Source organism: Cuculus canorus, chromosome 3 (assembly GCF_017976375.1).
Source record: "Cuculus canorus isolate bCucCan1 chromosome 3, bCucCan1.pri, whole genome shotgun sequence".
Taxonomy (NCBI): domain Eukaryota; kingdom Metazoa; phylum Chordata; class Aves; order Cuculiformes; family Cuculidae; genus Cuculus; species Cuculus canorus.
Window position 1 is genome coordinate 31210582 of NC_071403.1, and position 27816 is coordinate 31238397.

The 27816-nt window shown below is 39.2% G+C and overlaps 1 protein-coding gene across 3 annotated transcripts in view; it reads left to right on the forward strand.

Moving 5' to 3' along the window:
- Window positions 1–1081: 1081 nt before the first annotated feature.
- The window catches only part of AFG1L (AFG1 like ATPase), a 76770-nt gene continuing 50035 nt past the window's right edge, over window positions 1082–27816 (forward strand). The window contains exons 1-5 of one of the 3 annotated variants that reach the window (XM_054062129.1): window positions 1083–1713; window positions 2017–2118; window positions 17423–17646; window positions 26319–26370; window positions 26974–27075. In XM_054062129.1, the coding sequence (XP_053918104.1) occupies window positions 17449–17646; window positions 26319–26370; window positions 26974–27075 (352 nt within the window). In that variant the 5' untranslated portion in view covers window positions 1083–1713; window positions 2017–2118; window positions 17423–17448. Of the gene's footprint in view, window positions 1714–2016; window positions 2119–8298; window positions 8419–17422; window positions 17647–26318; window positions 26371–26973; window positions 27076–27816 lie in introns of those variants that run through there. The other 2 variants (XM_054062128.1, XM_054062127.1) reach the window with 2 other exon arrangements.

Here is a 27816-nt window from a genome sequence, read left to right on the forward strand (position 1 = left end):
AGAGGCTCTGAACGACATGATCTAGTGGGAGGTGTCCCTGCCCGTCACAGGGGGGTTGAAACTAGATGATTTTTAAGGTCCCTTCCAACCCAAACTATTCTATGATTCCAGAGAACCCCAGGTAGGTTAGGTTGGCATGTTAGCCAGAAAAATAACCTTCGTCTGGGTGGAAGAGAATAACTAGTGGTTTTTGCAACAGCATTATCAGTGATTATGAAAAAATGTACATATCAAGATCAGGGGAAAAGCCAATGTCATAACCAAGACATGAAATGGTGAGAGCCAGGATGAAAGGATTGGGTAGGAAATGCTGTACATACAAGGTGTCAGGCAAAAGGGATCAGCCAGGTACAAATGTGGGCTGGAGGAGATGCTTACCAAAAGCTCTGTGTTGATAGCAAAGTGGAGATTATTGACCCAAACTGCAAACAAAGCGGCAATATTGTCTGTAGTAGCATTAAAGCTTTTAAAAATTCTTGATTTTTCACAAATGGGATGCATCCAATACCAGCACAACTGACTGGCCTAGATTTGTTATCCTCATAGCTTACAGAGAGTGTTTGTTCACATTTCAGTCATAAAGGATAGGAAAGGGAAATTGTGTTTACAGGGTAATTTTTAAAAAAGGGTATTTTAGTAACTTGGAAAGAGATAGAAAGAAAATACAGAGGAGAGAAAGGGAGAAGAGGAGCTGATGGAATTTTTCTCTTCGAAGACATAAGATCTTTGATTGCTCAGTACCTGATTCAAGTAGATGGTGTGTTATGATATAAGAAACATTGCCAAAAGAAGCGGAATGTTTACCTTCTTGATGCACCTAGGACATCAGTGAAAAGAACTTGTATTAATCATAGAGTGATAGAATGGGTTGGGTTAGAAGGGACCTTAAAGATAATCCAGTTCACCCCCCCTGCCATGGGCAGGGACACCTCCCACCAGACCAGGCTGCCCAAGGCCCCATCCAACCTGGCCTTGAACACCTCCAGGGATGGGGCAGCCACAACTTCCCTGGGCAACCTGTGCCAGTGCCTCACCACCCTCATCATGAAGAATTTCTTCCTAATATCTAGTCTAAATCTTCCCCTCTCCAATTTAAAGCCATTATCCACTGCTAATATTTCTAAATGACTCTACCATTGTAGGGGTCTTCCAGATTTTTTTTTTTTATCTGTTAACAATGCCCCTCCAATGACTAAATGCATATATCATTTTCCTTCCTTCCTTATGAAGGAGTCCGGACAATGCTCCATTACTATCCAGGTAGAATAAGGCTGTAGGAAAAGTAGTTATATATTTTTTTCTAAAATTCTGTGTCTAGGCAGTAGGCAAAATGGCAGGCTGCCCACAGATCACACCAGAGAGACTCAAAGTTAACACCTAGCAAATCTGCCTAGCAATTGTTAATAAAAAGATATTCAGAAAGCAGAAATGAACCTGAGGTACAAGTTCATCCACATAAGCAGTGTGGTTTGCTTGGTAGCTTTGCTGCGAATTTCATGCTCATCACTCCTCCAGTATTATTTCTCCCCCTTACTAGTACACTTTCTTTCTGCTGATAGCTGCTAACTACTCAATGGAAATTTAGCTCACAGTTTTACGAAGTGGCAGTGAGAGGGAGCCTTCACCTGATTTAGACTAGTTATTAAATTAGTCTTGCAGCAAGGCAAGAAAACACTCATTAATTCTACTGAGATCACATGTGGATGCATCGGGGTAAGTTTTTGTTTGTTACACAACTTGTGCTGCCACATCTGACTGCAAATGTAAAAATACAGTAGAGCGCTGTTATTGTCTTAAGTATAATATGTTGTCTGCCTCCTGGCCAAGCCTGGTTTTATTATCCGTTCTAAAGAAACAAAAAATAGTGCCTACATTTGGGGAGTTGGTGCACCTATGATGAATCAAGAATATAATTTGTTCTCACACTGTGTAAGTACTAAGAGCAGGGCTTAAGTAGAATGCTTATCTCATGCCATACCATCTTATTGCCACTGTTCTGTCTGCTCTTCCTAACAGAGATAACTGGCGGTGGAGACCTGTTTGAAAGCAAGCTAGAGGGAGTGAATGTTTTTCTCACCCATGTGTGGCATTGAGAAGTAAGGAGGTTACAGTCAGTTGGTGAGAACTCTCTCTTTTTTTTCACTGAGGTCAAATGTAAATATTCCAACCTGGGAGGCAAAGGGGAGGGTGCCCTGCTTCATGACTCGATCCCTCTTGCATCATGTGAAAGCATGCATGACACTGGCTAATGAGGCAAAGAGAAGGATTGAAGGTGGGGGAAAATCAGAGTCCTGTCAGCCTCCTTGTTTCCTTCCAACCCTCTGAAAATGTATTTGATTATTTTGAATTGTGTTTTGGATGGGGTTTTTTTGTGATCCGTGAGACTGGAGTTACCCTATCTGTAGTTGTTTCTGCTTGCCAGAAAGGTTCTCTTCTTGGGATGAAGGTGAGCGTAAATTCAGAAAAGAAAGTTTTCATTCTGTTTCTGACATGAACTTTGGGCCAAATTTAAAATCTGGAGGGACAGAGGTCAGCTGTGTTTGTAGGTCCAAAGGTTAGATGCAAGAAATCAAGCATTTAGAGTAACAATCGAGAGATTAGGTACTTGTGGATTTGTTACCACACGTTATTTATTCAACTAGGACAGAAAGATTTTTTTGGTATAATTTCAAGTGGCAAATATGACACCAGAATCTTGTAGCATGAACCTACAGATGCAGGTAATAATGGATGATTAATTCTTAAATTTGGTATAGTAGTACCTCTCAAGTAGGTTTTTTTTCACTGTTTTTAGAAGAAAAAGTCATATTTAACTGGAAAGGAAACAAAATGTCTCCAGCCATCTCACCAGTGCGCAGGTTAACACATTTTGGTGAACACAGGTATGGTTTGTCAAAACTTGTGGGGAACGCTGACTCAGGATAAGGCAACACCCACAAGGCATTGAACTAATTCTGCAGTGCTCTTTGTGGAAAAATGACGTCCTGATCCCTGCATTAGTTGCCAGTGCTTCGAAACATGGTGTTTGGATGTCTGCATTGTGTACTTATCTGCCAGGTACAAATATTAAGCTTATATACACACACACACATATATACACATACACGTATATAAAAAATAATACACACATTCCTAGATTCTTTAATGTTTAAAATGTCATCCACCACCTCGCAGCGTTCATTTCTACTGTGAACTCCTTGTTCTGAGAGATGCTGAGTAGTGCTTGTATAGCTGGAAAACTGTGCAATGAATTCCTAACACACTGAGCTGTTTGAGCTGACTGAAATGCAAGCTGTAAACAGTGAAAATGTCTGTCAGTCCCTAAGTTTGGGAACATTTATGTGGCTTTATTAATCTGAGGCTTTATAAACAATGTAGACTATTAATAGCATCTTGGATTGTCTCAAAATAGATGAGGTTAATATCAAGTTTATCCCAGAGTGTTTTGGGATAATAATTCCAGGAAAATGGCTTTTGCTGGGAGCTGTGTTGGTGAGAACTAGTCATAACATACATTTTTGTGGAGTAGGCTGAATGATCAGTTCTATATCAAAAGTACATTTATATTTGGGAGCCAAAGATGTTTCCCATGGTGTGAATATCTTGGAGCCTTGCACGCAGGTAAACCCTGCTCTCCTTCTGCAGAAACTCAGATTGGGTCTGACAGAGACCCGAAGACCCTTGGACACATGCATCCCCATGGGGTTCAGCACATCAGGATATGTAAAAGAAATGCAGTTTATACCACTAGAGGCCAGAGGGGGCCTCCGGACGGGTTTTATTATACTCTTGATTTTTGTCCGTGTTAAAGACCCCCTATACTTTCAGCTAGCTGGCACACTAATAATGCAGCTGGGTGAAACAAGTAAGTGTCCATTTAATTTCTACACAGTTGCAATGTCATATTTTTGGAGGTGAGCAAAGGGACAGGTACAGGGAATGGAGTATACAAACATACCACAGAATGGTTCTGTATCTGTTACAGGACATTAACCATGCCAATCTGCAGAAGTACACTTGAAAGTCCTGTTTGTTCAGGTTAACACCAAAGCGTGGGTTTCCCAAGGGCTTACAGCCAATGGAGAGTCTGTTCTTGGGGTGTGCAGTATAGTGCATGGTGGTGTTTCAGAGTTTGCCAGTGTGTAGAAAGTTCACAAGATTGCAGAGGGTTTATTCGCTTAGGTAGAAAATGTCAGAATAGACCCAAATGGGAAGGTTTTCTATATTGCCTTGGATAACAAGGTTAAGAAAAAGAACAGTGACAATTTAGATAAATCAGATGTTTTTGCTGAAGATTATGCTGTCATTTTCTCCAATTATTCTTGACATTTCACCCATTCGTATTGTGATGCGAGTTAATAATGGAAGAAAACCAGCTCTTGTTGCCTTGTTTATTCTTTGTTCTCAAGGAGATAAGCTGTTTATAAAGATAAGTTATTTGTTATTTAAATCACTTTTACTGAAGTTGTTTGTTTCCTTGTTTGAGTTTCTAAAAATACGGCAACAATTGTGATCCATCTTTGAGACGTCTGTTCAATTCACTATGATTTGCACTGGAATTCATTCCTAAATAGGCACAGGTGTTGATAGCTATAACATACTAGAATGAGTCAAAACCAATAAATGCTCAATAAAGGAAAGAGGAAAGAAAATGCACTGAATACAGCTCTTTTAAAATGTAAAACTTCGGTTCACTACTTAATTAGGTATACAGCACTGAAAATGTGTCTGGAGCAACTACATATTTTAAAACAGCTTAACATGTTAGAACATAACTTCAATCATTGTTAATATTTTCAAGACCATAAGCGTTATTGTTAAATTCACAATATTATTCAGGATATAATAAACTGCTGTTTGCAAGCTACTCTATGGTGCTCTGATGCCACATTTCACTATGCTCTTATAAAAAAAAGTTGGTTAATAGCCTATGAAAATTCCTTGCTTCTCATCTTACACAGAAACTTAATGCTAGATAAGACATAGGAATTCTGATGTTATAAACCCAAAAGTAATTTAAAGCCTTTCTTTTGTGGTTTTACCATGAGCAGACATTTTGTTATCTATTTCTTGCACAATGCACTCTGCAAGCAACATGTTCTGAAGCCCCATCCTGACCTTTGGGTACAATCCTGGCAGGAACAGAGAGCCAGCCAACAAACAGGCGAGTGTTATGGTTAGTGATTCTCAAGTGTCAGTGCCTTTCCCTTAATGTAGGGTTTTTTGCATTGTGTCTTTCCATCAAGAGAGCTTCTTAGCCACAGTGGAGGTGGTTAGATAAGATGCTCTGGTCCCTGCCAAATGAGGCAGGTGACTGGTGTTCCCCCGAGGAGATCTCAAGAGTGGGTATAAGAACTGATACTGCCAAGGACAAGACTTGCTGTGTGCTGAGCACACATCCATGTTGGCCATCTGGGGCTGAGCCAGCTGCTACATTTTGCATTACCTTCAAGGGAAATCTGCCTTTATGTTAACCTATCTTGCTGTTGCGGTTTAAATGTATGTTCATAGGAATAAAAGTGGTCATACTGCCAATGTGCAGATAGGCTGATAGGTAGCTCTGGACAGGAATATTTGTCCTTAACATTTAACAAATATCTGCCCTGAATATTTTATGGTCCATGCTTTCAAAGAGAAGCAAACAAGGAGATATCATCACCAAATGCAAATTCAGTTGCCAAAACCCCTCAGTGACAGCTGACCTGGCCTGAAAGCTGCTGCATCAGATACAGCCGTGTATATGATGGTGATGAGCAAGTTGTTTGGAAAACACGCCAGTCACAAGTGGTGTTCCCTAGGGCTCAGTGTTGGGGCCAGTCTTGTTTAATATCTTTATCAATGATCTGGATGAGGGGGTTGAGTGCATCATCAGTAAATTTGCAGATGACACCAAAATGGGCGGGAGCGTTGATCTGCTTGAAGAGATCTGCTCTGCAGAGGGACCTGGACAGGCTCAACATGAGACAGCAGTGTGCTCAGGAGGCCAAGAAGGCTGAAAGCATCCTGGCTTTTATCTGAAATAGTGTGGCCAGCAGGAGCAGGGCAGTGATTCTGCTCCAGTACTTAGCACAGGTGAGGCCGCACCTATCATACTGTGTTCAGTTTTGGGCCTCTCACTACAAGGACATTGAGGAGGTGGAGCACATCCAGAGAAGGGCAACAGTGCTGGTAGAGGGTCTGTAGCACAGTCTTATGAAGAGCACCTGAGGGAACTGCAATTGTTTAGCCTAGAGAAGAGCAGGCTGAGGGGACACCTTATCGCTTTTTATAATGACCTGAAAGGAAGTTGTAGCAAGGCAGGTGCTGGTCTCCTCTACCAAGTAACAGATGATAGGATGAGAGGTAATGGCCTCAAGTTGTGCAAGGGGAGGTTTAGTTTGGGTATTGAAAAAATTCCTTACTGAAGGAGTGGTGAAGCATTGGAACTGGCTGCTCAGGGAAGTGGAGTAGTCAGCATCCCTGGAGGTGTTCAGAATCTCTGTAGCTGTGGCACTTCTGGACATGGTTTAGTAGGCATGGTGGTGTGAGAAACACTTGTTCACTGGTAAAACATTGAAAAAGAGAAAGTCTTCAAAGCAAAGGCAATAATATTTTTATTTTACAATTCAATGATTCATTGGGTGCTCGTCTAAAAAAGTCATAACATCTTACAAAAGCAGTGGGTATATACACTAGTTTTCGACAAAGAGCTGGGTAAATCCTCAAAGAATGTTCATTCTTTTTTAAATTATCCAACCCTGTCTGGAGACTGCCTTCAGGTTCTTTCCTGCCCTAAACCAGTTACATCTTACAAGACAACTAAGCATATCAATAAATTCTCACAGCCCTAAGACAGGTTATCTCTTGACCTAAAACAGCTACATCTTACAAGACAGATTTATATGATGAGATAATTAAACATACAAACCTGCTGCAGCAAAACTTATCAAATAATTCTCACAGTGATGTTGGGCTGAAGTTTGAACTGGATGATCTTTGAAGTCTTACTGTAACCTGGGCTGCATCAAAAGTGTGGCCAGCAGGTTGAGGGAGGTACTTCTGCCCCTTTGCTCCACTCTTGTGAGACTCCACCTGGGGTATTGTGTCCAGTTCTGAAATCCCTAACATAAGGGTATTGACATGCAGAAACACAGTTCACAATTCTGGGGAGTTATAAAGCCAGTATGTTTATTGCCAGCTGGGGTGCAAGGGGCATTTCTCCTCCTAGCTTGCCCACCAAGAAACAAGAGAGTCATCTGTCTATTGCACTAAAGCATGTATATTCATTAAATTTCCTGAATGGGTGTGTCTATTATAATCATTCCTTGGAATTTATTTCCCTCCCTTTGGTACATGCACTCTGCTCTCTGGGGGTCTTGGGCAGAGAGCTTGTGGAGGAACGCTTGCAGTCTTCTTCAAGGTGAACTTCTCAACTTTCCTTCTTTCACATGCTCTTAGACAGCTTGGGCATCTTTTCAAGGTTACATCTGGTCCTAGCTGGTTCTTCTTCCACTTATCCTGGTCTTAACAAGTTCTTCTTTCTCTTTATCATTGCACTAGTCCTTATAATCTGGCTTAATTGGCCAGGCACAGGCAACAGATGTTTATTATCAAGAACAAAATCTGCTTCTGTATGCAAAATAGCTACCTTAAACAATCAAAGCATTATTATAAAGCAAGTGAGACGGCTACTTTAAAACTTAAGCTAGCAAAGCATAGCCAAACACATTGTAATGCCCCTCTTCAATATGGAGCTGTTGTAAGAGTCCAGAGGAGGGCTATGAATTTGATTGAAGAGCTGGAGCACCTCTGCTATAAGGACAGGCAGAGAATTGGGCTTGTTCAGCCTGGAGAAGTCTCAAAGTAGACCGAGTAGCGACCCTGCGTTACCTGAGGGAGCTACAGGAAAGATGGGGCGGGACTGTTTACAAAGGCTTGTAGTGACAGGATGAGGGGCAAAGTGTATAAACTGGAGAGGGGCAGATTTAGACTACATATAAGAAAGGATTTCTTCACGCTGAGGGTGGTGAGGCCCTGGCACAGGCTGCCCAGGGAAGCTGTGGCTGCCCCATCCCTGGAGGTGTTCGAGGCGAGGGTGGTTGGGGCTCTGAGCAGCGGGATGTGTTCCTGCCCATGTCAGTGGGTTTGAACTGGATGTGCTTTAACGTCCCTTCTAACCCAACTATTCCATGATTCTATACAAATCCAAGCGCCTGGATGCGGCAGGTGCTATCCCGCCCCACCGCTGCTGCTCGCTTTGGAGTGGAAGACAGCGAAGCCAGAGGACCCGGACCCGCCTCTCGGCCGCCCAGGGAGGGGGAGAACTCGCTTTCCCATCGCTCCCCGCGGCCGCGGAGATGGCGGCGCCCGCTGCGCCCTTGCTGGCGGCGCGCTGGGGGCTGCGGGCTGCGGCGCGGAGCCGCGGCAGGATGAGCAGAGGTCGGGTCAGCGCCGCGGCGGGACGGGGCAGAGCAGTGGGGGTGGGAGGGGGAACGCGAGCGGCGATGAAGGGGAAGGGGAGACACGCGGGGCGGCGGGCAGGCGCCTCGCGTGTTCCCCCTGCCCGGCATAGCGGCCGCCGCGCGAAGGGCTTGGGAGGATGTGGGTGGGAAGGTGGTGTTTGGGTGCAACCCAGCAGGTGGCCCAGGTGGCCAGAGGGGCCAATAGCATCTTGGCTTGTGACAGAAACAGCTCAGCAGGGAAGGCGTCGTTCCCCTGTCCTCATCGCTGGTGAGGCTGCACCTCGAATGCTGGGTTCGGTTTGAGCTCTTCGCCACAAGAAGGACATGGAGGGGATGGAGTGTATCCAGGGAAAGGCAGTGAAGCTGGTGAAGGGGCTGGAGAACAAATCTGACAAGGAGCAGCTGAGGGAACTACAGTTGTTTAGGCTGGAGAAGAGCAGGCTGAGGGGAGACCTTATCACTGAATCATAGAATGGTTTGGGTTGGAAGGAACCTTAAATCCCATCCAGTTCCAACCCCTGCCATCAGCAGGGACACCTCCCACCAGATCAGGCTGTGCAAGGCCTCATCCAACCTGTCCTTGAACACCTCCAGGGATAGGGCAGCCACAGCTTCCCTGGGCAACCTGTGCCAGTGCCTCACCACTCTCACGGTGAAGAAATTCTTCCTTATATCAAGCCCAGGTCTGCCCCTCTCCAGTTTATACCCATTCCCCCTTGTCCTATCACTACAAGCCTTTATGAATAGTCCCTCCGCAGCTTTCTTGTAGCCCCTTTCAAGGTACTGGAAGGTCGCTATAAGATCTCCTTGGAGCCTTCTCCAGGCTGAACAAACCCAACTCTCTCAGCCTGTCTTCGTATGGAAGGTGCTCCAGCCCTTATCACTCTTTATAATGACCTGAAAGGAGGTTGTAGCAAGGCAGGTGCTGGTCTCCTCTCCCAAGTGACAGATGATAGGATGAGAGGTAATGGCCTCAAGTTGTGCCAGGGGAGGCTTAGATTGGGTATTAGAAAAAATGTCTTTACTGCAGGAGTGGTGAAGCATTGGAACTGGCTGCCCAGAGAAGTGAGGGAGTCAGCATCCCTGGAGGTGTTCAGAATCTGTGTAGCTGCGGCACTTCTGGACATGATTTAGTAGGCATGGTGGCGTGAGAAACACTCGTTTGCTGGCAGAATATTGAAAAGGACAAAGTCTTTGAAGCAAAGGCAATGAAGCTGATGGAGGGGCTGGAGAACAAACCTTATAAGGAGCAGCTAACGGGACTGGGGTTGTTCAGCCTGGAGAAAAGGAGGCTGAAGGGAAACCTTATCACTCGCTACAACTATCTGAAAAGAAGTAGTAAGCAGGTGGGTGTTGGTCTCTTCTCTCAAGTAACAGGCGATAGGAGGAGAGGGAATGGCCTCAAGTTGTACCAGAGGAGGTTCAGATTGGACATCAGGGAAAATTTCTTCGCCAAAAGATTTATTGGGCACCGGAACAGGCTGCCCAGGGAGATAGTTGAGTCATCATCCCTGGAGGTGTTTAGATAGGTAGAAGAAGTACTCAGGGATATGGTTTAGTAGTGGACAGCTGTGGTTGGACTTGATCTAGAAGGTCTTTTCCAGCCAAGCAATGTAGTGGGATGTGTCTCTGGCCATGGCAGGGGGGTTGGAGCTAGGTGATCTTTAAGGTTCCTTCCAACCCAAACAATCCTTTGCAGTCTAGCAAAAGCATGGGAATCCAGTTGAGTTCAGGTGGGTGCAGAGGGGTCTGATAGTCAGCTGGACTGGTTGGACTGAGGACTGTTCACCAACACACGTTCTGTTGTGCTTCTACAACACTTGTACACACTAGGGAAAAGAGACTGAAAATAGATTTGCTGATTTAATAAGCACTACAGGTAGTACTGTAGTTATATATTTTTTTTTTAATTTGAGGTTATTTGATATTGATATAAAGCTTTGAATTTGTGTAGATTCTCTTTGTCTTTCCTCTCCCACTCTTGGCTCGAGTTACAGGGTTGGTCTCGTGTTTTTTTGTCACACCTCTATAATATTTGAGAACATCTGCAGAGGTGGGCAGCCATCACTGAACTGATTTATAATCTTGTTATTATGATCACTGGTTTATAGTCTTCTGTTTGGTTTCTTTTGTGATTTGCTTTCCATAGTTATATACTTTCTCCTTAATTGAAATTCTTCAGAAGTAGTATTTATGTACATTTGCAATTTCAGTGACAATGTTTCCTATCTTTTCTACCTTCTGTAGGTCAGATTGTTAAATGGAGCATGCATGGAAGTAGTACAAGCAATCTTATTTCACAATAATAGGCATGTGTGCAAAAAAGCAGAATTCTAGTTTCAACTCTCATATTTTTCTAGAAGCTTAAATACCGCTTCATATACTGCCCGAATGAGTGTAATGCAATAAGTCTAAATAGGGGTTCAGTGATTCATTCACCTAAGGTCATGTAACGAGACAAAGATGGGAGGACAGTTGAAGTCTTTGTTCTTATATCTTGGCTGCAAACTGCGTCTTCTGATTTGAACTCCTCAGTTCAGCAGATGTATTTATTTTCTTTGGTTTTATAGATTGGCCTGACATTTTCAATTTGTTCAGATAACTCAGCCTCCCCTCACCCCATACGATTGGTTCAAAGCATTCTATTAAGCATTTGGAAAGTAAATACTTTTTTCAAATGGTCTTCTCTCCTGTTCTTCTCATAAAGCATTGTGAACTATTTGAAAGGTGTGTTTCCTCAGTGTATTATAGGATTATAAATGTATTTTCTGTTTTATAACCAGCACATGGTCTCTTTCCTTAGAAGCTTACATCCCAAATCTTTGTTCTGCAGGTTTATGCATGTGCTTTACTTCAATGCATGTGCTTAGCTCATCCAAAACCTTGTACACCATGGGGCAGTTTGCATGTTTGAGACTGATTCTGCAAAACTTGCACATACATGTAATAAAAGATGACACAAGAGAGCATTATTATTATCTAGAGGTACTAGCATACAAAAATCTTGTCTTTTCTGATCTTTTGCTACCTTCATTCCCATTCTCCTGTATGAAAATAGCCTTTGGAGCTACAGGAGTGTACTGTTGCCCTTCCCCATCACTGTGGTATCTAAGGAAAGATTTTACAGCAGCTTAGTTATGAGCATAGGAAGGTCTCTGAACCACCATCTGCCAGTTGATAGAAGTACCCTTTAACTTGGAAGTCCTTTTTTGTCGTGGCAGCTGTGTTTCACGGGCAGTTTTAGCAGCTTTACGTTAAGGGTCTTAAGGTTTGAAGCACTTTCACTTCACTGCGACCCAAATCCCATATTCTGAACTTTGGCTTGGATTGTTGGAAACAGGACTGTTTTTAAAAGTTGCTTTCTGTTACCTCATCTCCCTCTTCCTACAAAAATTCCAGTGTTTGTGAGAAGCTTTCAAGGCAGAGTTCTGTCTGTGGAGCAGTAATGAAACGTGCAATTCCTGCAAGGCGCCTTAATGCTGGTTTAGCAGAAGCTGTTCCAGCTTCCTGATTGTGATTGTCAGCAAAGGTGGCAGTTGGGTGATTTTGGGGTCATTAACTTTGGTGCAGTTGTAATCTCAGTGAGTTTGGCTTAAATACAGTTCTCAAACAACTATTAGTTAGAAATAATTTTTATCTTCAAGACAAACAGTAATTAACCATTACAACAAAGTGTCATAGGAAATGGTTAATTCTCCATCTCTTCTGTCTTCAGTGTATACTTTTTTCAAATATGCTGTAATCAACACAATTCTTGAGCATAGTTCAGGGGTAATTGGATAAATTTTACTTCCGTTATACTGAGAAAGGTCAACGTTGTCTTCCAGCCTTAATCGCCATGAATGAAAACGCTGTCTGATCATTCCCACAAGGGAATGATTTGAAGCATATATGTGGCAGGAGGGTTGAAGGTGACTTTTTTTCATCATTAGTCCCCTGAAGTGCTTATTTCAACTTTGTTTCCAGATTTAATAATACACATTTTCCCAGGTACGGTATATGAGTGATTTTCTAGTGAGGGGAATATTGTAATCTGAAGCATGACTTACTTTTTTCAGTAAAAGAAGTTCAGTTCCACTTGTTTGATCTTTGCTTCTTCAGCTGGATATTATTTATCTGTCATCTTTTTACATTTTTCTTTTTATTTCATCCTAGTAAAGGTCTGCAATTCTAATCTTGTGTTTAAAAGATTTTTAGTTCGATGTCAGCAAGAGATCTTGCAGACTAAATCTGAATTCATCGGCAGAAATACAATACTTTTTCTCTCCCAGCAGTGAATAATCATCTTAAAGTCACATGAAATCTTTTTGCATTATTTGAAAATTCCGGGATTAATAAATTCAAAGGTGTCAGTTTCTGCAGTCATGCAAAGAGAGCAAAGGTGAAATTGATATCAGGGAAGTGCAGGTTCTTTTCCTAGGCCCTGAAATACAGGGGGAGATGAAGACCTGCTAGGATTTTTGTCATAGGAATTCTTTTCTGACAGATTTTAGACATCACAGTTCAAAACCTTACAAAATGAAATCCAAGTACTAGGGAAGAAAAAAAGAATACCAAGGTGAGTGGTTTACCTCACTTACCCTTCTATGCTCTCAACCTCCTGGCTGCTATCAAGATCTGTTTTTGATATCCCACAACCTAGCTTCCATTTCAGATTACCTTCTTACATGAATAACTCCGGTGCCTGCCTCAGCTGTGACTGTAGCTTTCACAAGTGGTGTCATTGAAACTCACATGCCTTTTTCCTTTATCATCTCAGACATCAGTTCTAAGTGGCAGTAGAAAAACTCAACAACGTACTGATTAGTTTTTCAATTTGCTGCTAGTTTCCAGAGCAGAAGGTCCCTGGAGTTAAGAACACTTTTTATATGTTTATGTAGGCACTGATATCTGCAGTGATAAATTAATGCCAATTTACTGAGGTGTCTCAAGTTCCACACTTTAAAGGAAATTTTTTATAATTTTGGATTGGCATTTTAATTAGCCATTTATACATTAATAAGTATTTGTTTTGCTTGGGTAATGTTTAATTCTTGGATTTTTTGGACTGGACTTTTTTTGGGTGTATCATAGTAGATCTTCACTGCAGGTTGGCCTGTGATCCTTAGATAGGCAAGCAGAAAGGCAAATGTGAGCAGCTAATTTTATGGCATGAAATAACGTGAGATTACACTTAAATAAGTATGTTTTAGGAACAGGAACTTAATTAGGAGTTACACCCTGGTGGCACCTTTTAAAGAAGGAGGGAATGTCAGACTAAATGTGATAACATCCAACACTGTCCTGCATCCTGGAGGTGGGAAAGAAAGGTTATGGACAAACACGTTTGTAGTTTTACACTTTTTTTAATAAAAGTAGGTGAATAATTAATTAATGCTGTGCTTTTTGTGGTCATATCTAGAACACGACATAGAGAAAGAAGATGCTTTTTGTGTCTATGACAAGGATTTCAGAAGGAGGTTAATAAAAATTGAGTAACAATTTATGTAATACATAGATTGGCTAATGAAACACAAAGAGAAAAATGAAAACCCATCTCTTGCAATATGGAGGAGAAGGCTGTAGGACTGCAGTTAATGCGCTGAATCATAGCTGATCCCTATTCTAACAGTAGTTTCCTTGAGGTAAAATTATGGAAGGTAATTGCCTGGTATTCCTCTGCTATCAATTAAAATTTATAAAGTTTCCTTTCCTTTATCAGTTTAGGAATATACTTCTGCAGAGGCATAGTTGTATGAATGATTTTGCAAGCTGTGGCACAAAATGCAGGTTAGAATGGAAGACACACATTTTTTTTCTCTCTCAGCATAGTTCATCACTTGAATAGCTGTCTCCTGTTGACTGACCTTTAAAATCCCTGCACGCCTTTTAAGAGCATGTCTTTGTTTTACAGCTATAAGTTTGAGTTCATCACTGACCAGTTACTGAGTGTCTCCTGGTAGTGTACTTCCATCCTATTTAAATCCCAGCATTCAATAATATTTTAGGAGAACCGTGAATAATTTGTGCCGTTACACCCTCTGTCATCACTTGTGCATACTGTGCATCTCTGTCATCTGTCAATGACACAGTATTTTCTTCCACTCCTGGGATGGTTAGCTGTAAGTACATGTAATCTGAGACAAAAAAACGTGCTTCTGAGCGGTCCTGCTGTTGTGCTTTATCCATGGCCAGGAAGGTCATGAGCTGCAAACCCTTTCTTATACCTAAATCAGCTTTTATTTTTTTTGTCTTCAATCTTGTAGTAAGCAGTAGGGGCTGGTAGCTGTATAGGTACAGTGATATAGCGGGGCACTGGCTGTCCCTCACAATGGAACTCTCACAGCCATCAAGCTCCACACGTTGGGAAGGCATGGGTAGTTTAAAGGTTCAGGTCACAAGACTGAGATTGACTTTCTGTGGGAGTGGAGTGGTTGAAAACAAGATGAAAAAACTTCGAGAGATCATCTCCACCTTTTCCCCTTCCCTTTGCAGGCGGGTCAGGTTCTACTGACATGTTCCTGACAAACCTTTGTCAAACTTATTTTTAAAATTCTCTCCCTGTCAATGAAAGTTTTATGACTTCTAGGCGATCGATTGATTTCACTGCCACTATTACAGTTGTGAAGGTAACACATATGGAGATAGCGGTGTACTTTTCTTTTGTTTTCTCTAAAAGTTTTACTAAATTTTTTCCAGTAACAGACTTTGAACTCAATATTCCTTTATGTGATCTTTTTAGTTAGAGATGAGATAACTACTTCTAGTTCATAGCAGTAACTCAGTTCCTTCAGGGCAGGAGAACTTGGTGTAATTATTGGCTGCATGTGTAAACACTGACTGTCTTGCTTTGGAGAAACTAAGGAGCTACTTGCAATAAATAAACATGATTTGATCTAATTGTCTGGTTTGATCCTTCTCTTTTGCAACTATTTTGATTTTATGTTTCTTATAACAATTTAAAACTCTTTTTGTGCCTCTTAGAACTTCTCTGTATGTTGTGACCCATGGTTTAACAAATAATCCTTTAAATCATCTACTCTCCCATTTAGTTCCTGTCTCTCATGAAATAGGATGTGAAAACTGAAAAGTGTGTTCACTTTCAATTCATATTCATATCATTCAACATTCATATCAGTGTTGAATGTGACAGAGTTTTTTTCATGTGTGCTTATGTATACATATGTATATACTTTGGAGTACTTGTGGCTTTTTTATTATTTGACTTTATTTTTTCCTCTAATAGCGTTATGATGATGTCTTGCTGTCAGTTTGTGATCCAGTGTAGCTCTTGGAATCTTTTCTGCAGAGCTACTCTTTAGCTGGTCATTCCCCATCCCTTCAGTTACTTATTTTCCCTAAGCACCGTATTTTGCCCATGTTGAATTGCATCCTATTAGTATTGAGATTCTTTGTCCAGTTTGTCAGAATTGCCTTGCCTTCTAGGATGTTTGCAGCCCCTCATGACTTGCCATTATCTGTGTTCCTAGTCCACGAACTTTATTGTGTCATTTACAGGTAATGAATAGAAATTCTGGATTGCACCAAGCTGAGATTCTGAGCCCTCTCTGACACTCTACTGTGTCTATATACACTTAGTTTAACTGTAGTCACTATTCATTACATACAGTTTTTCTAGCTGTTTCTATACCTGCTCAGCAGTTATTTCATTTGCAGCTTGCTTTCCTACTTTGTGTGAGAATTCTGTGACCCAATGACATGTTACTGCAGTTGTTTTTCCTCTGCCCACTAAGCTTGTTCACAGGTCAGAGAGGAAAACATGTCGATCTTGCACTGTTCCTGAGGAGCTGGAGTTGAATTTTGTTATGTTATCTTGTTCAGTGCTGTATTTTTTGTTTTGAAAAAAAAAAAACCCAAACCCCAGCAAAACCCATTTATACTTGTTCCAGTATTTTTTAGTGTTTTGAAGTTGTTTTGACTGACCAGTAAATTTCTGGATTTGTCTTTCACTCCTTTTTAAAGAAAAAAATTGTTTCATTTTTCTAGTATTTTGGAACGTCACCTGCCTCCAGTGAGAAAGCTGTTAGAGGCTGTTGTGTTGCTTAGGAAGCTTACCTGAAGCATTTAGGGGTGAATTTTCTTAAACCTTACCGTTTTCAAAATATCTAACTATGTAGTCTATGACATGTGTTTTTCCCACTCAAATCTATTGCTTTTATCATTGCTACAAATTGTGTTACTGATGGTTGTACTTAACCTTCTAAATTACAGTGGAAGGAAGGAAGACATCAAACACCTTTTCAGTGTATTCCATTGTTAAGTTTCTACTTACTGATTTAGCAAGACCTCTTTGTAAGACTGGATATTCTTTCCTTTTCTAGTTATATCTCACTTTACGCCCCATTGTTAAGTTTCTACTTACTGATTTAGCAAGACCTCTTTGTAAGACTGGATATTCTTTCCTTTTCTAGTTATATCTCACTTTACGCCTAGCAAATGTGACTTTTTTTTTTAAACAAACAGGATAACTGCTTGGTGACAGCCCTGTCTCTTCCAGGGACAAGATAATGCCAGCAGAGCAGGCTGTGGCATTGCAGAACTTGACAGTTATTGCCTTGCTTACTGTGATCTTTGACTCTTTCAGCTTGTTTATAGAGCTGCTGTTTGCTCTCTTGTTTGCTGGCTTTTAAATTCCTACTGTCTTGGTTAGCCCACCTCTCTCTAGAGTATTAGTCTGTTAATTTGAAATTTTTAAATGGTTTTGCCCCTACTTGCAACAGTTCCTCCAAATCTTATCACTCTCCAGCTGGCCTTTTTAGTGTTAATAGTAAAAGTAAATGTAAGAAAATATTACTAGAGCTGTTTACTGTTAATGTTAGCAGTTGATTTAATGAAAAATGAAGGGGTAACCTCCTCTAGTGGTTGTATAGGTAAGTAATGTATATACAACTTTGTGTAAACTGTTAAGAACATGTTGTTTGTGAATATAAGAGGGTGCTTTTCCAGACTTCTCTATTATTAATTTACTTTTAATTTTACAGCATATACAGCTCAGGCAGATGAGAAGATGGTCCCACGTACCCCTACAGATGCTAATGCCAGAGCCTTATTAATTTGCAATGGACCTTTAGAACATTATGACTTTCTGATTAAGCAAAAAGAGCTGAGGAATGATGAGCAACAGAGAAGAGTCGTACAGCACTTGCAGAAGTTGCACGAGAGCCTTAAAGGCTACAGCATCAGTTCAAAAAGTCTTCTCTCAAAGGTGAGGTTTATAATGATAGAAATATTTTTTTACATTTAGATTTGCTCATAAGAATGTATGGAAAGTACATAAGTTTCTGTCATTAACACAAGTCATATTTTTACAACTGGTTGTTTACAGGTAGATCATTGTTCGTGTTTGGATCTCTGTTCTTTCCTTTTTGGTTTGTAAAATTCCAGTGGCACTCTAGCACTAACCAAACTGGATATTGTTGAAATAATTCTGTAACCAAAAATCATATCAGATTTTCTTATGTCCACTGTCTGCCTTTCCGAGTATCATTTGGCTATTGGAGACATGGGCCTAGTCTTAGGCACTGGTATAACACGTGTGTGGTTGGGTTACACATACTGAACCCTTATGCTTTGTGTTCTAACAAGTCTTCCATGAATATAAGTGAAATTAGCCATTGAAGTCTAAATAATTTAACTTTGCAAAACATTATAATATAGATCAGACGTGACTTTTTAAGTGTATGTCCATTCTTTCCCGTGGTTTTGGTCTCCAGGTAAGGTAAGGAGAGAAGGAAGAGGTGTGACCTGCACCCTGGTTGCATTTTTGAGGGCGTCACAGCACGTTTTCAAAGTATTTACAGAAATTCAGACATATCCCTGTTGCACAGTGGCTTAGCAACGGTAGTGCCTTAGCATTAGTAATGCTAATAGCCTGCTGTTGCAGCTCTGTAACTTGTCCCTGCAGCTGTTGACACAGTGTTTTCCAGAGCCTCTGTGCCGTCGTTTTCATGTCTTGTTCTCATGCTGTTGTTCTCAGATAGTTGCTGTTGTGGCCTTGGCACCTGCAAATCTTGATATCATTGTTATGGCAGGTTCTCATGAGAAGCGAGTAGAACTGGTGTAAGAATCTCCCCTCAGCTTTTCTTGCCTCTTATGTGTAGATTTAAGTTCATATCTCAGAAAACCAAACACAGCCCCAGCAAAGTAGATAACACATTTAATTACTTGGTAAATATTAGGCAATCATAGATGTGCATAGAAGCTGAAAAAACAGTGAATATGCCTCATTTGCACCTGATTAACATGCTCCAGGAATAGTCATAAACACAGTGAGAGGAAGCAACAAGAATGGGGTGTTTGACTGTGTCAAAAATGATAAAAGTATAGTGCTGTGAAAAAAAACAGGCAAAATATCTGTTGCCATCATTATCTTCACTTTTCCGGCCTGTACTGGAGAGACACCTCCCTGCCCTTAAGAGAAGGATGGCTGGAAGGTGTCACTGCTCTTTCCAGCCAGCCACTGAGTGTTTTAATTTTTCTTTCTCTTGCACCACTTTTGTTTTTATTTTTTGTCAGAAGTAACTTTCACATTTACAGTCAATGTATGCTGTCAGCTGCAGACCTTGCTAATAAATCTCCATGTCAGCCTTTCTCAGCATCCGCAACACACCTCATTTCATGGGCATAAATCTAAATATCTAACTCTACTGAACGTGTTACATAACGATGTACTTCCCCTTACAACCCCAAATTCTCCTATTACCTGGCACAAATACTGTATTTTCTTTGTATGGCGAGCCTAAATGATGCAGCATGAGATCAAGGGAACCAATGTCTGTGGGGTTCAAGTGCCTCTTAGTTACATGCTGCCTCTTTAGGCACTGATTGACAAGTTACCACTCTAAGGGTCTCTTTATGTATATTAGCTTCGAGGCGTGAAAAAAAGAAGAGAAGAGAATGCTGGTCTAAGAACAAGTAAATGGCCTGTGTTATACCTGTAAATGTGCCTGTTTCAAACAGGCAGGTATAGCAGGGTGCAGAGGACTGGGACACATGCTTGCCTATCAGACTGCCTCCAACATCCCTTGAATGCTTAGACGTCATATATGTACCTGGAAATTATGTATTTGCTAATCACATGCTAACTGGAAATGCCATAAATGTCTTCCTGCCTCCTGATGAAGGGAAGCAGACTAAATACCGAGGAAGGAGCAAGTGAAGTTGTGAAGTATGGGAAGCAACGTGCAAAGTCAAGACTGCTCATACAGGGCAATGAGTGTGGCTTTGGAAGTTCTGTTCTGGAAGCAGTTGACCTCATTATCCTTATGGGTCCCTTCCAACTTGAGATATTCTATGACACATCATCAAACAGGGGGTTTGGCTACTTGGTCCCCTTAAGTGCCTGCCAACCCAAATCATTCAGTAATTTTAACACTGATGTGGGAATTGGAGCCAAACAGTGGTTTGGGGTGTATTTTTGCCTGTTCTGACTGGTGGGTGAGCTCATCAGATTGCTTACCTTTTTAGTTTTGGGGTTTTGGTAATTAAAATTAGTAAAAACATAAGAACATTGTTAAATTACAGGTATAGTCTGAAAACTGTGAGTTTATGGTATTTTAAAGCACTTATACTGTATGTAGGTGTGTGCCTGGGGTTCCATGTTTTGATGATTTTGTAGGCTAACTTTTGAATGTGAACCGGTGTCCTGATTCAATTTGGGCAAGTACCAAATGAAAAAGACAGATTACCTCTTTGAAAAAATCTTTTTTATCCAGAGCAGTGTGGCGGTGTGCCTGAACAAGAACTGTTTTTGCCTAAGTGTAAGGATTCAGCTTTCCAAACTACTTCTGTAAGTGTAACCTAGCAAGCCAGCTTTCTGTCTTGGGTATGGTCGATGTGAAAAGTTTTTTCTTCCTCTGTTTGATCTTCTTTTTAAGCTTTGGTATTGGGCTCCTAGTCTTTTATATCGTATATTTCAAAATTGTCTTTAGACACTGTACCTGGACTGTAAAAAAGGAAGGCAGTTATCTGGCTTGTTCCTACATTATCTCTTGGACATAATGCCAGACTTCTATTCATTTTCTTACTTTAGAAAAAATGTTATGATGAAGGTGGTGTTCTTCCTGTTAAACTTGAGAAGCAGTGGGCTAGAGCATTTTGGTCTTTTCTGGTAAACTGCTTTGGACATGAGGATATTCTATTTTAAAAGGATTGCATTTTAGAATAGTTTTGAGAGCTGACTTGTGTGAACTGAAGTGCCCTGAATCATTATAGTTGTCAGAGCAGGTGTCTTGTAATGGCTTTGTAGATCAAGCATTATGTGGGTTTGTTATTTACTGTTTCTTTGATTGGGAAGCATGAATGGGGGGGAAAGTCCCTATTGCAGAGAACAAATGCTAATCTTATTCTATTTAGGAAATTGTGATGCTACTTTGTCCCTGTATAACAGCACTAATCACAGTAAAGCCAGCTTGACTGACACTTTCTTAAAAGCAAAAAGTCAAATGCCGTTTTTTAGGTTGAGAACATAATTTTCACTGGTTCCTTTAAAGCACTTCTCTCATTTAACATTGCTTCAATTCCATGCTTTAATTTTAAACCAGCTTTTAAAAATGGTGCAACTACTTGATATTGGGATAAATGTTGCAGTTTGAGGATTTTCTTCTTGAGCTTGATATCTTGGTGGAAGTCTTAAAAAGATTGATAACCAGGTTGAGCACTAAGGTGCTGTGCCATACATCAAAACTTCAGAAAGGAAGAGGGCAGTGAGTTTTGTGTAAATCTGTTAAAGCCTGCTAGCTTGTGTAATGAAATCAAATCATGATTCATGATGGAGAAGTAGTCGCAACATCTTTGTTTCTCTTCTGCTATATATAAGGAAGTTACTCACCTGTTCAAACAGAGCTTCTTTTCAGATAAAATGAAGCCAGATAAAGTATCCTTTAAATTCTAACATAGGGCAAGTTTTGCTTCAGCAACGTTCTAATCAGCATCCTTAATGAAGGTTTTACCCAGAATAAGAGTCACAGCCGTGAATAGGTATTTGGAAAATCGTAGCCATCAAACAACACTGTACCAATTGTAGACAGTAGCACCATATGCTTGTCATATATCTGCATCTATCGAGGAGTTTTCTTAGTAAGCAAAATATATGTTTTTTCTGCAATAGACTTTCAGGGTAGGAATGCAGACTCAGTTCAGTTTTGAAAAGTAGAAAAAAGGCTTTTCGTGCCAGGAAACTAACTTACTCAGCTCAACTAACCTACTTAGCAGCTCAACTAACCTACTTTTAGTATGAAATCTCCTCTGTTTCAAAGAATCTCCTGGTGGCTTTTTAGAAATAAAAAATAGTGGTGCGTGCATGGCATTTTGAGTGTGCTGATTTTTCCTGACTCTGTTACTGAAGGGAATGTCGTTGAGAGGTTGTAGTGAAGAAAAGTGGGGAAAGAGAGAGATATGGAGAGTGAGGAGGGGAGAGAGAAGCCTCTCTCTGTCAGCCTCCTCTGTAGCCTAATACTCCTTGTTTTGTTGCCTGATTTATTCTGTGATAGTTACAGAAGCCTCTTCTAAAATAAGTTATTCCAGAAACAGAAACTTCTTGCACTTCCGAAACATTACAAGAATGGTCTGCTTTGTTTTAGTTTTGTTCTTAATTTGTTGCTTTTTATCCAAATAGTTTTATTTGCTAAAAATATGGTAAAAGTAGGATGAGGGAACAAATATTTGTATCAGATACAACAGAAGTGCTTAAATGTCTGTGTGAGATTTGCATTACCTCACAGGCTAATGCTTTGTGAAATTAGTTGTTGGGAGACACATGACAACAGCTATTTCCTTTATGATAATAAAACTGTGTATTTTTTTATGGAACAGTTTTTGGGGGGACGTCAGCTTAGAATGAATTTGAGGGGAAAAAACAGTTAATCTTGCTGCAAACCAAGTAGGCTTCTGTTTTTCAAAATTATTACTCAAATTTGAACAATGACTTTGATCTTCAACTGGATTAAAGCATGGCCTTGTATTTCGAGATATGTTGAGATCCTCTGAATTTGAGTTCAAGGCTGTAAGAATTTGCATAGAGGTTTCAGATCTCAGGCTTTTCAAGATAAAACCAATTGGGACATCTTAAGAGTTGTTGAGTTGCTGTATGAATGACTTGAAATAAGCTCAATTATAAGTGAGGTCATGTTTTGAAAAGAGGTATGAACAATAGTAAACACCACTCAAGACCTTGAAAATGTCGTCAGCTACTACAGCAACCAATAAGGAGGTCTCAAAAACGGAATAAAGAGGCATTTTTGTTAGTGTTTAAAAGAAAATCTGCCGTTTGGAGGCTTTTTCCTTGAATTTTGCGTATTTTCATTAACAACCTTAGTACTGACATGTATTTTCACCTAAAACTTTCTCAAATTAGAGAGTAAATATTTCCAGGAAATTAGTTGCCTTCTTCAGATCTGTGAGGCAGGGAGTATGGGAGAAGATGGGAAGGCATTGCACGTAGTAAAAGATACTTAAGAAAGAATAGTAAGTTGTCAGAATGAAGGAGATGTTTTGACCAGTTCCTTAGATGAGGTAGGATAGATTGATTAAAGTGAAGTTTAAACAGAAAAGAAAAAATCTGAGGTGGTAGAATCAAAGCAAGGCATGTGGTTTTGAAACAGAAAAGTGTAAAACATTTTGATAGCAGAGGAGAGAATTGTCTAAATCTAAAGACACTAATGTGTGTGTCTTCTCATGGAATTGTCACTGTTCTAGAATAGGAATGGTTTTCAGAGAAAAGCTAAGTCAACTGATCTGTAAAAGGAAAAAAGGTTCCTGCTGTATTATGTCCTGATGATAATGAAACTTGGTGAAGCACTTGAGTTATACTTTCTTAAGTTATTGCAAAGAATGTTATGAGACTTAAGAAACATGGGGGACTCGAGGGATTTCACACATTTGTGGTGATGCCCTTACTTGAAAGCATGTGGTGAGCATTCAAAATATACGTTTAAAGATTCATAAGTTCTCCCCTTCAAGCTCAAATTTTGTACGTGGTTTTGTATGTTTTAAATACTAGCTTTAACATTCTTAGATCTTATCATTGTTGTGAAAGCAAATTTGTCAACCAGCTGAACATGATCATAGTGAGACCCCAAATACACTCCAGGATCGTATGGAAGCAAGGGGAAAGAAGAAGATAATTCATTTAGTTTTTCTTTCTACATCCCTCACTTTTCTTCCTTTCCTCCCTAAAATAAACAAGAACACCTTTTTTTTTTTTTTTTTTTTTTTTTTTTTTAGGGTACCTGGAGGATCTTCTCTGTTAGATTTACCCCCTCCTCATTCTTTTTGGGGTCTGTGTTTCAACAGAATCAGGATCTCCAAAGTTGTCTTCTCATTTGTTTGTCCCCACATACTGCTGTCTTTCCTGACTGCTTGCTGTGCTCTAAGTTGAGTCAAAAGCATTGCCTGTTTTTTATCCTACACACAGAAATCCTACACACAGCTTCCAGGCTTCAGAAGACGTCTAAGAAAAATTAAAAAAAAAAATCAATTTTATGGTTATGCAGAATAGCTTCAACCTGTAGGAAGTCTGAGTTTCAGTTTTAAAATTATGTTGATTGAGTTTCCTTCTTTTAAATAAAATATGTATTAAAAAACCCTGCCAAATACAAAAATAAATGTTTAGTGTTCTACAATACCTGATGGGTTTGTGGAAGTGAGTATCCTAAAACTGGCAATAGTGTCACTTCTGGCAGAAGTAAACAAAAGACAGTTTTGCTTGGACGTAAAATATTTGCTATGAGTTTCTTGAGTAAAGAGGGTAAGAGTTTTTCTAGCATTCAGTTTGCTTTAGAGATGATCAGCTTTAGCAAATATGTTTCAATCTGCCACAATATCTGTCCTATTTTTTTCCCAAAGCAATTAGATATCACTCAAAAATTGCTGTCTTCACAAAAAAAACTAATTCCATTACTTAAATGATCTAGAAGTTGAGTTAGAATTTGTGAAGCCTGAGCCATTATATAGTTTTCCTTTAGCCAAAAAACCCTCCTTTTTTCTGCAGTATGTTTTCTAGAAATAGTTAATACTGAAGTGACAATAAAATATGCCTAAAAAGACAAATAAGGTGGTTAAATGTAATTAATCAACACTTTCCAATGAAAAAAAGTAGGCATTACTACTTGTTCTGGTTATATAACCTTTAAAAGACAGGTAAAGCAGTACTTTAAACATTAATTTGTTACTCTAGCTTTGTGTCATTCCTTGTGAAAGTGCAGATTGCATTAATAGAGCTTTTTAATGTAATAAATTTAATGTTGTAGTATTTTGTCTTGAAATCACTGTTGTTAATCTCAAATTAAAAAATAAATTCCTATGAATGTCCCGCTCATTCATTTTTCCCACCTCTCCATTCTTCACTGTGTAACTTTGAGCATCAATAGTTTTAATGTGTGCAAGCTCTTGAAAAGTACACACTGAAAGATGTTTGTTGATTAAATTGTCTTGCGGTGTTTTCAAAGCAGTAGCAAATAGTTGCAGCCTTGCCTATTAATGGAATGGTTTCAGAACATCTGTAACCCTGTTCAGCCACAGATTGATGATACAATTTTTTTATTATCCTATTAATATAGCTCAAAATTAAATCTTTAAGTCTTATAAAAGGGCTATGCTTGCATATTTTCTGAATAAACTGGTACTATAGATATAAAGCATTCTCTTTCCACATTTTGGTCATATGTGTTCTTTGATATTTAATGAGTGTTCAATACTTAATGAGTGTTTAACACACTGACTCCTGTGTTTCTTTAACATGGTGCTGTATTTTTAAAAGGGCTTTAGATTCAAGTTGTTTAGCAATTATGCAGCTTCAAATGAGACCATAGGATTGCGATTTTCAATTTCGTGTTTTGGCTCAGCTCATAGCTTTTGAAAGTGAAGCACTTTAAAATAACTAAATACTCTTCTGCAAGGTGTTTCTGATGTCATTTCAGTTTCATGGATTTAATGGGAATTTTGTTAAGATTTCCAGTTTTTTAGAAACTGTTTCTTTTGAAAATTATACTTGGAAATGGCTTTACACAGTACTGGTGGGAAGGAGGGGGAACTGTTTCAAATTGAAAGTCTTGATGTTATTGCAATTTTTTCTATAAAAATATGTATCTGAGTAAAATAAAATAGACCCTCAGATGTCATAACATATGCCTGGAGTAATACTAAGAGATTAAAAATTCTTAAGCAATATTCATTTAAGACAAACAGCTTATTTAAGAAAATGCTTAATAAAAGGCATACTTTGAAATTAACCTTTTTATATATATACACACATATACACAAACACGTATGTGTTCATAGGTGCATACTTCTACTGTGACTGTATTGATTTTAACCATGTTTAAACCAGAGATGATTCTGCATTTGAGATTCAAAGTGCAGAGAAAGAGGACCTATGATGCTCATTGGCTTTGCAATAAAGATTTTCTAACTCGTAATGATTTATATCTTGTGCAGAGCTGCTTTAATAGGTACATAGTGCATATACCTATGAATACTACAATACTGCTTAATTATATATCTTTTTTCTTAAGACTGTTTGTTTAAAGGGCGTAAGGAGGGAAAGGATTTGTTTTGATAATGATGGATTGAGAAATATCTAATAATTTTATAGATATTCTGGTAAAGCGGCATGTGTGCCAGGACTGGGGATGAGGGTATTCTCACAGTGATCTAAAGAAACCTCCCATGGGTGTTTGGCCTCTTATATCACAAAACTTGCATAAATACAACATTAAGATTGCTTACCAGTTCTGAGCTAATGATTTATTCAAGATTACACTTTGCTAGCTATTGCTAGTTTGATGGTTAAGTCTAGCTGCTTTCTTACTTTACCACAGCTATATGCTTGCTTTTATTTTACTCCATAATCCTGTTTATTCTCTTTCTGTTGACTTGCAGCTCTTTGCAAATAACAAACCTCCAAAAGGTCTTTATGTCTATGGAGATGTTGGTAAGTTTCACTTGCATCAGTTCAAATGGAATTTTGTCTAAATGCATGTTTATTTGAATTTTGAAGTCTGTAAAAACTTTATGTTTATGTAACATTACTGCTTTAATTAATTTTCCAGTATTAGTTTTCTTCCACATTATGACATTATGTTATACAATTACATTCTGAATTCTGGAAGCTGTTGGATTGGACTGCATTACCACGTGTAGTTTTTTTTCAGCATTACCAGCTCACTAATGCTTAAGAATGCAATTTAAGAGTTTGAAAGAGAGAATTTGTATGTTCTAATTGCAACAATGCAGCACGAAAACATACTTTTCAAAAGGATGTTTTCTGGATGCTTATAGAGCCATTTATGCAACCTTTGGACAGTCTCTGTATGAATCAGAATTTAAAAACAGAAAAATAGAAATGCAATTTTTCCAAAGTTTTTGAACAGAAATTATAGCCGTTCTTTGTAAACAATCTGATCTTATTCTGTGGAAGAGTATAGTTTCATTAGTTCAAAGCTAATGAACAATCATTATTGTAATCAGTACATACTGTTCTTAAATTAACTACCTGTTGGGTGGGTTTTTTTTGTTGTTTTCCTTTTTTTTGAAGGTACAGGAAAGACAATGGTGATGGACATGTTCTATTCTCACTTAGAAGTTGAAAGGAAGAAGAGAGTCCATTTTCATGGCTTCATGCTAGATGTACATCAGAGTAAGTGCAGACACAGGTATTTACAAGGATTTTATGAAATATGATAACTATAACAAATTCTGTCTCATTCTCACATTTGTATTAGTCAGTGTAATTTATATTTAAGTATTTAAGCAAAACCAGTAACAAATAGGAGAGAAGTTAAAGGATTTTAGCTATGTCTGACATACCAGAGTTGATATTAGTTGCATAATATTTCTCAAGTGTCTTTTCTCAAGGATTTGGTATACCTGATTGTATAGAAAACTTGTGTGTATATTTAGGATTAAATCCTTAACTAAATGTACCCCAGTTACCAGTTAGATTACATGTGATCTGAAGAAGGCAATTGCTAAAACTGAAACAGCAAAGGTTAAATTCAATCTGCATTTTGAATAAGCCATAACTAAACAGAGTATAAACGCTAAGGAAGATGAGAACTGTTCTGGTTGACAGGCTTAGTAATATTATCAGTAATTTAGAGAAAAGATAATAAAAGGAAGTTCATCCTAAATTTCAGAAAATTTTCTGACAGGGTGAATAAGGCACTTTGTTTTGACAGAGATATTGGTTTGGATACTTAAAAATTTGCTTCTGTTTCTAAATTCTGTGACCTTAAAAATGCCATGAAATTGTTAAATAATGCTGTGATTTACAAGTATCGTGACAGGTGCATTTTTCTTGGGAAGCTTTCATCAGTGTAAACAACTTCTGCCACTTTAGTGCCCTCTTTTCTATCATTGTTGGGTCACAATTGAGGTT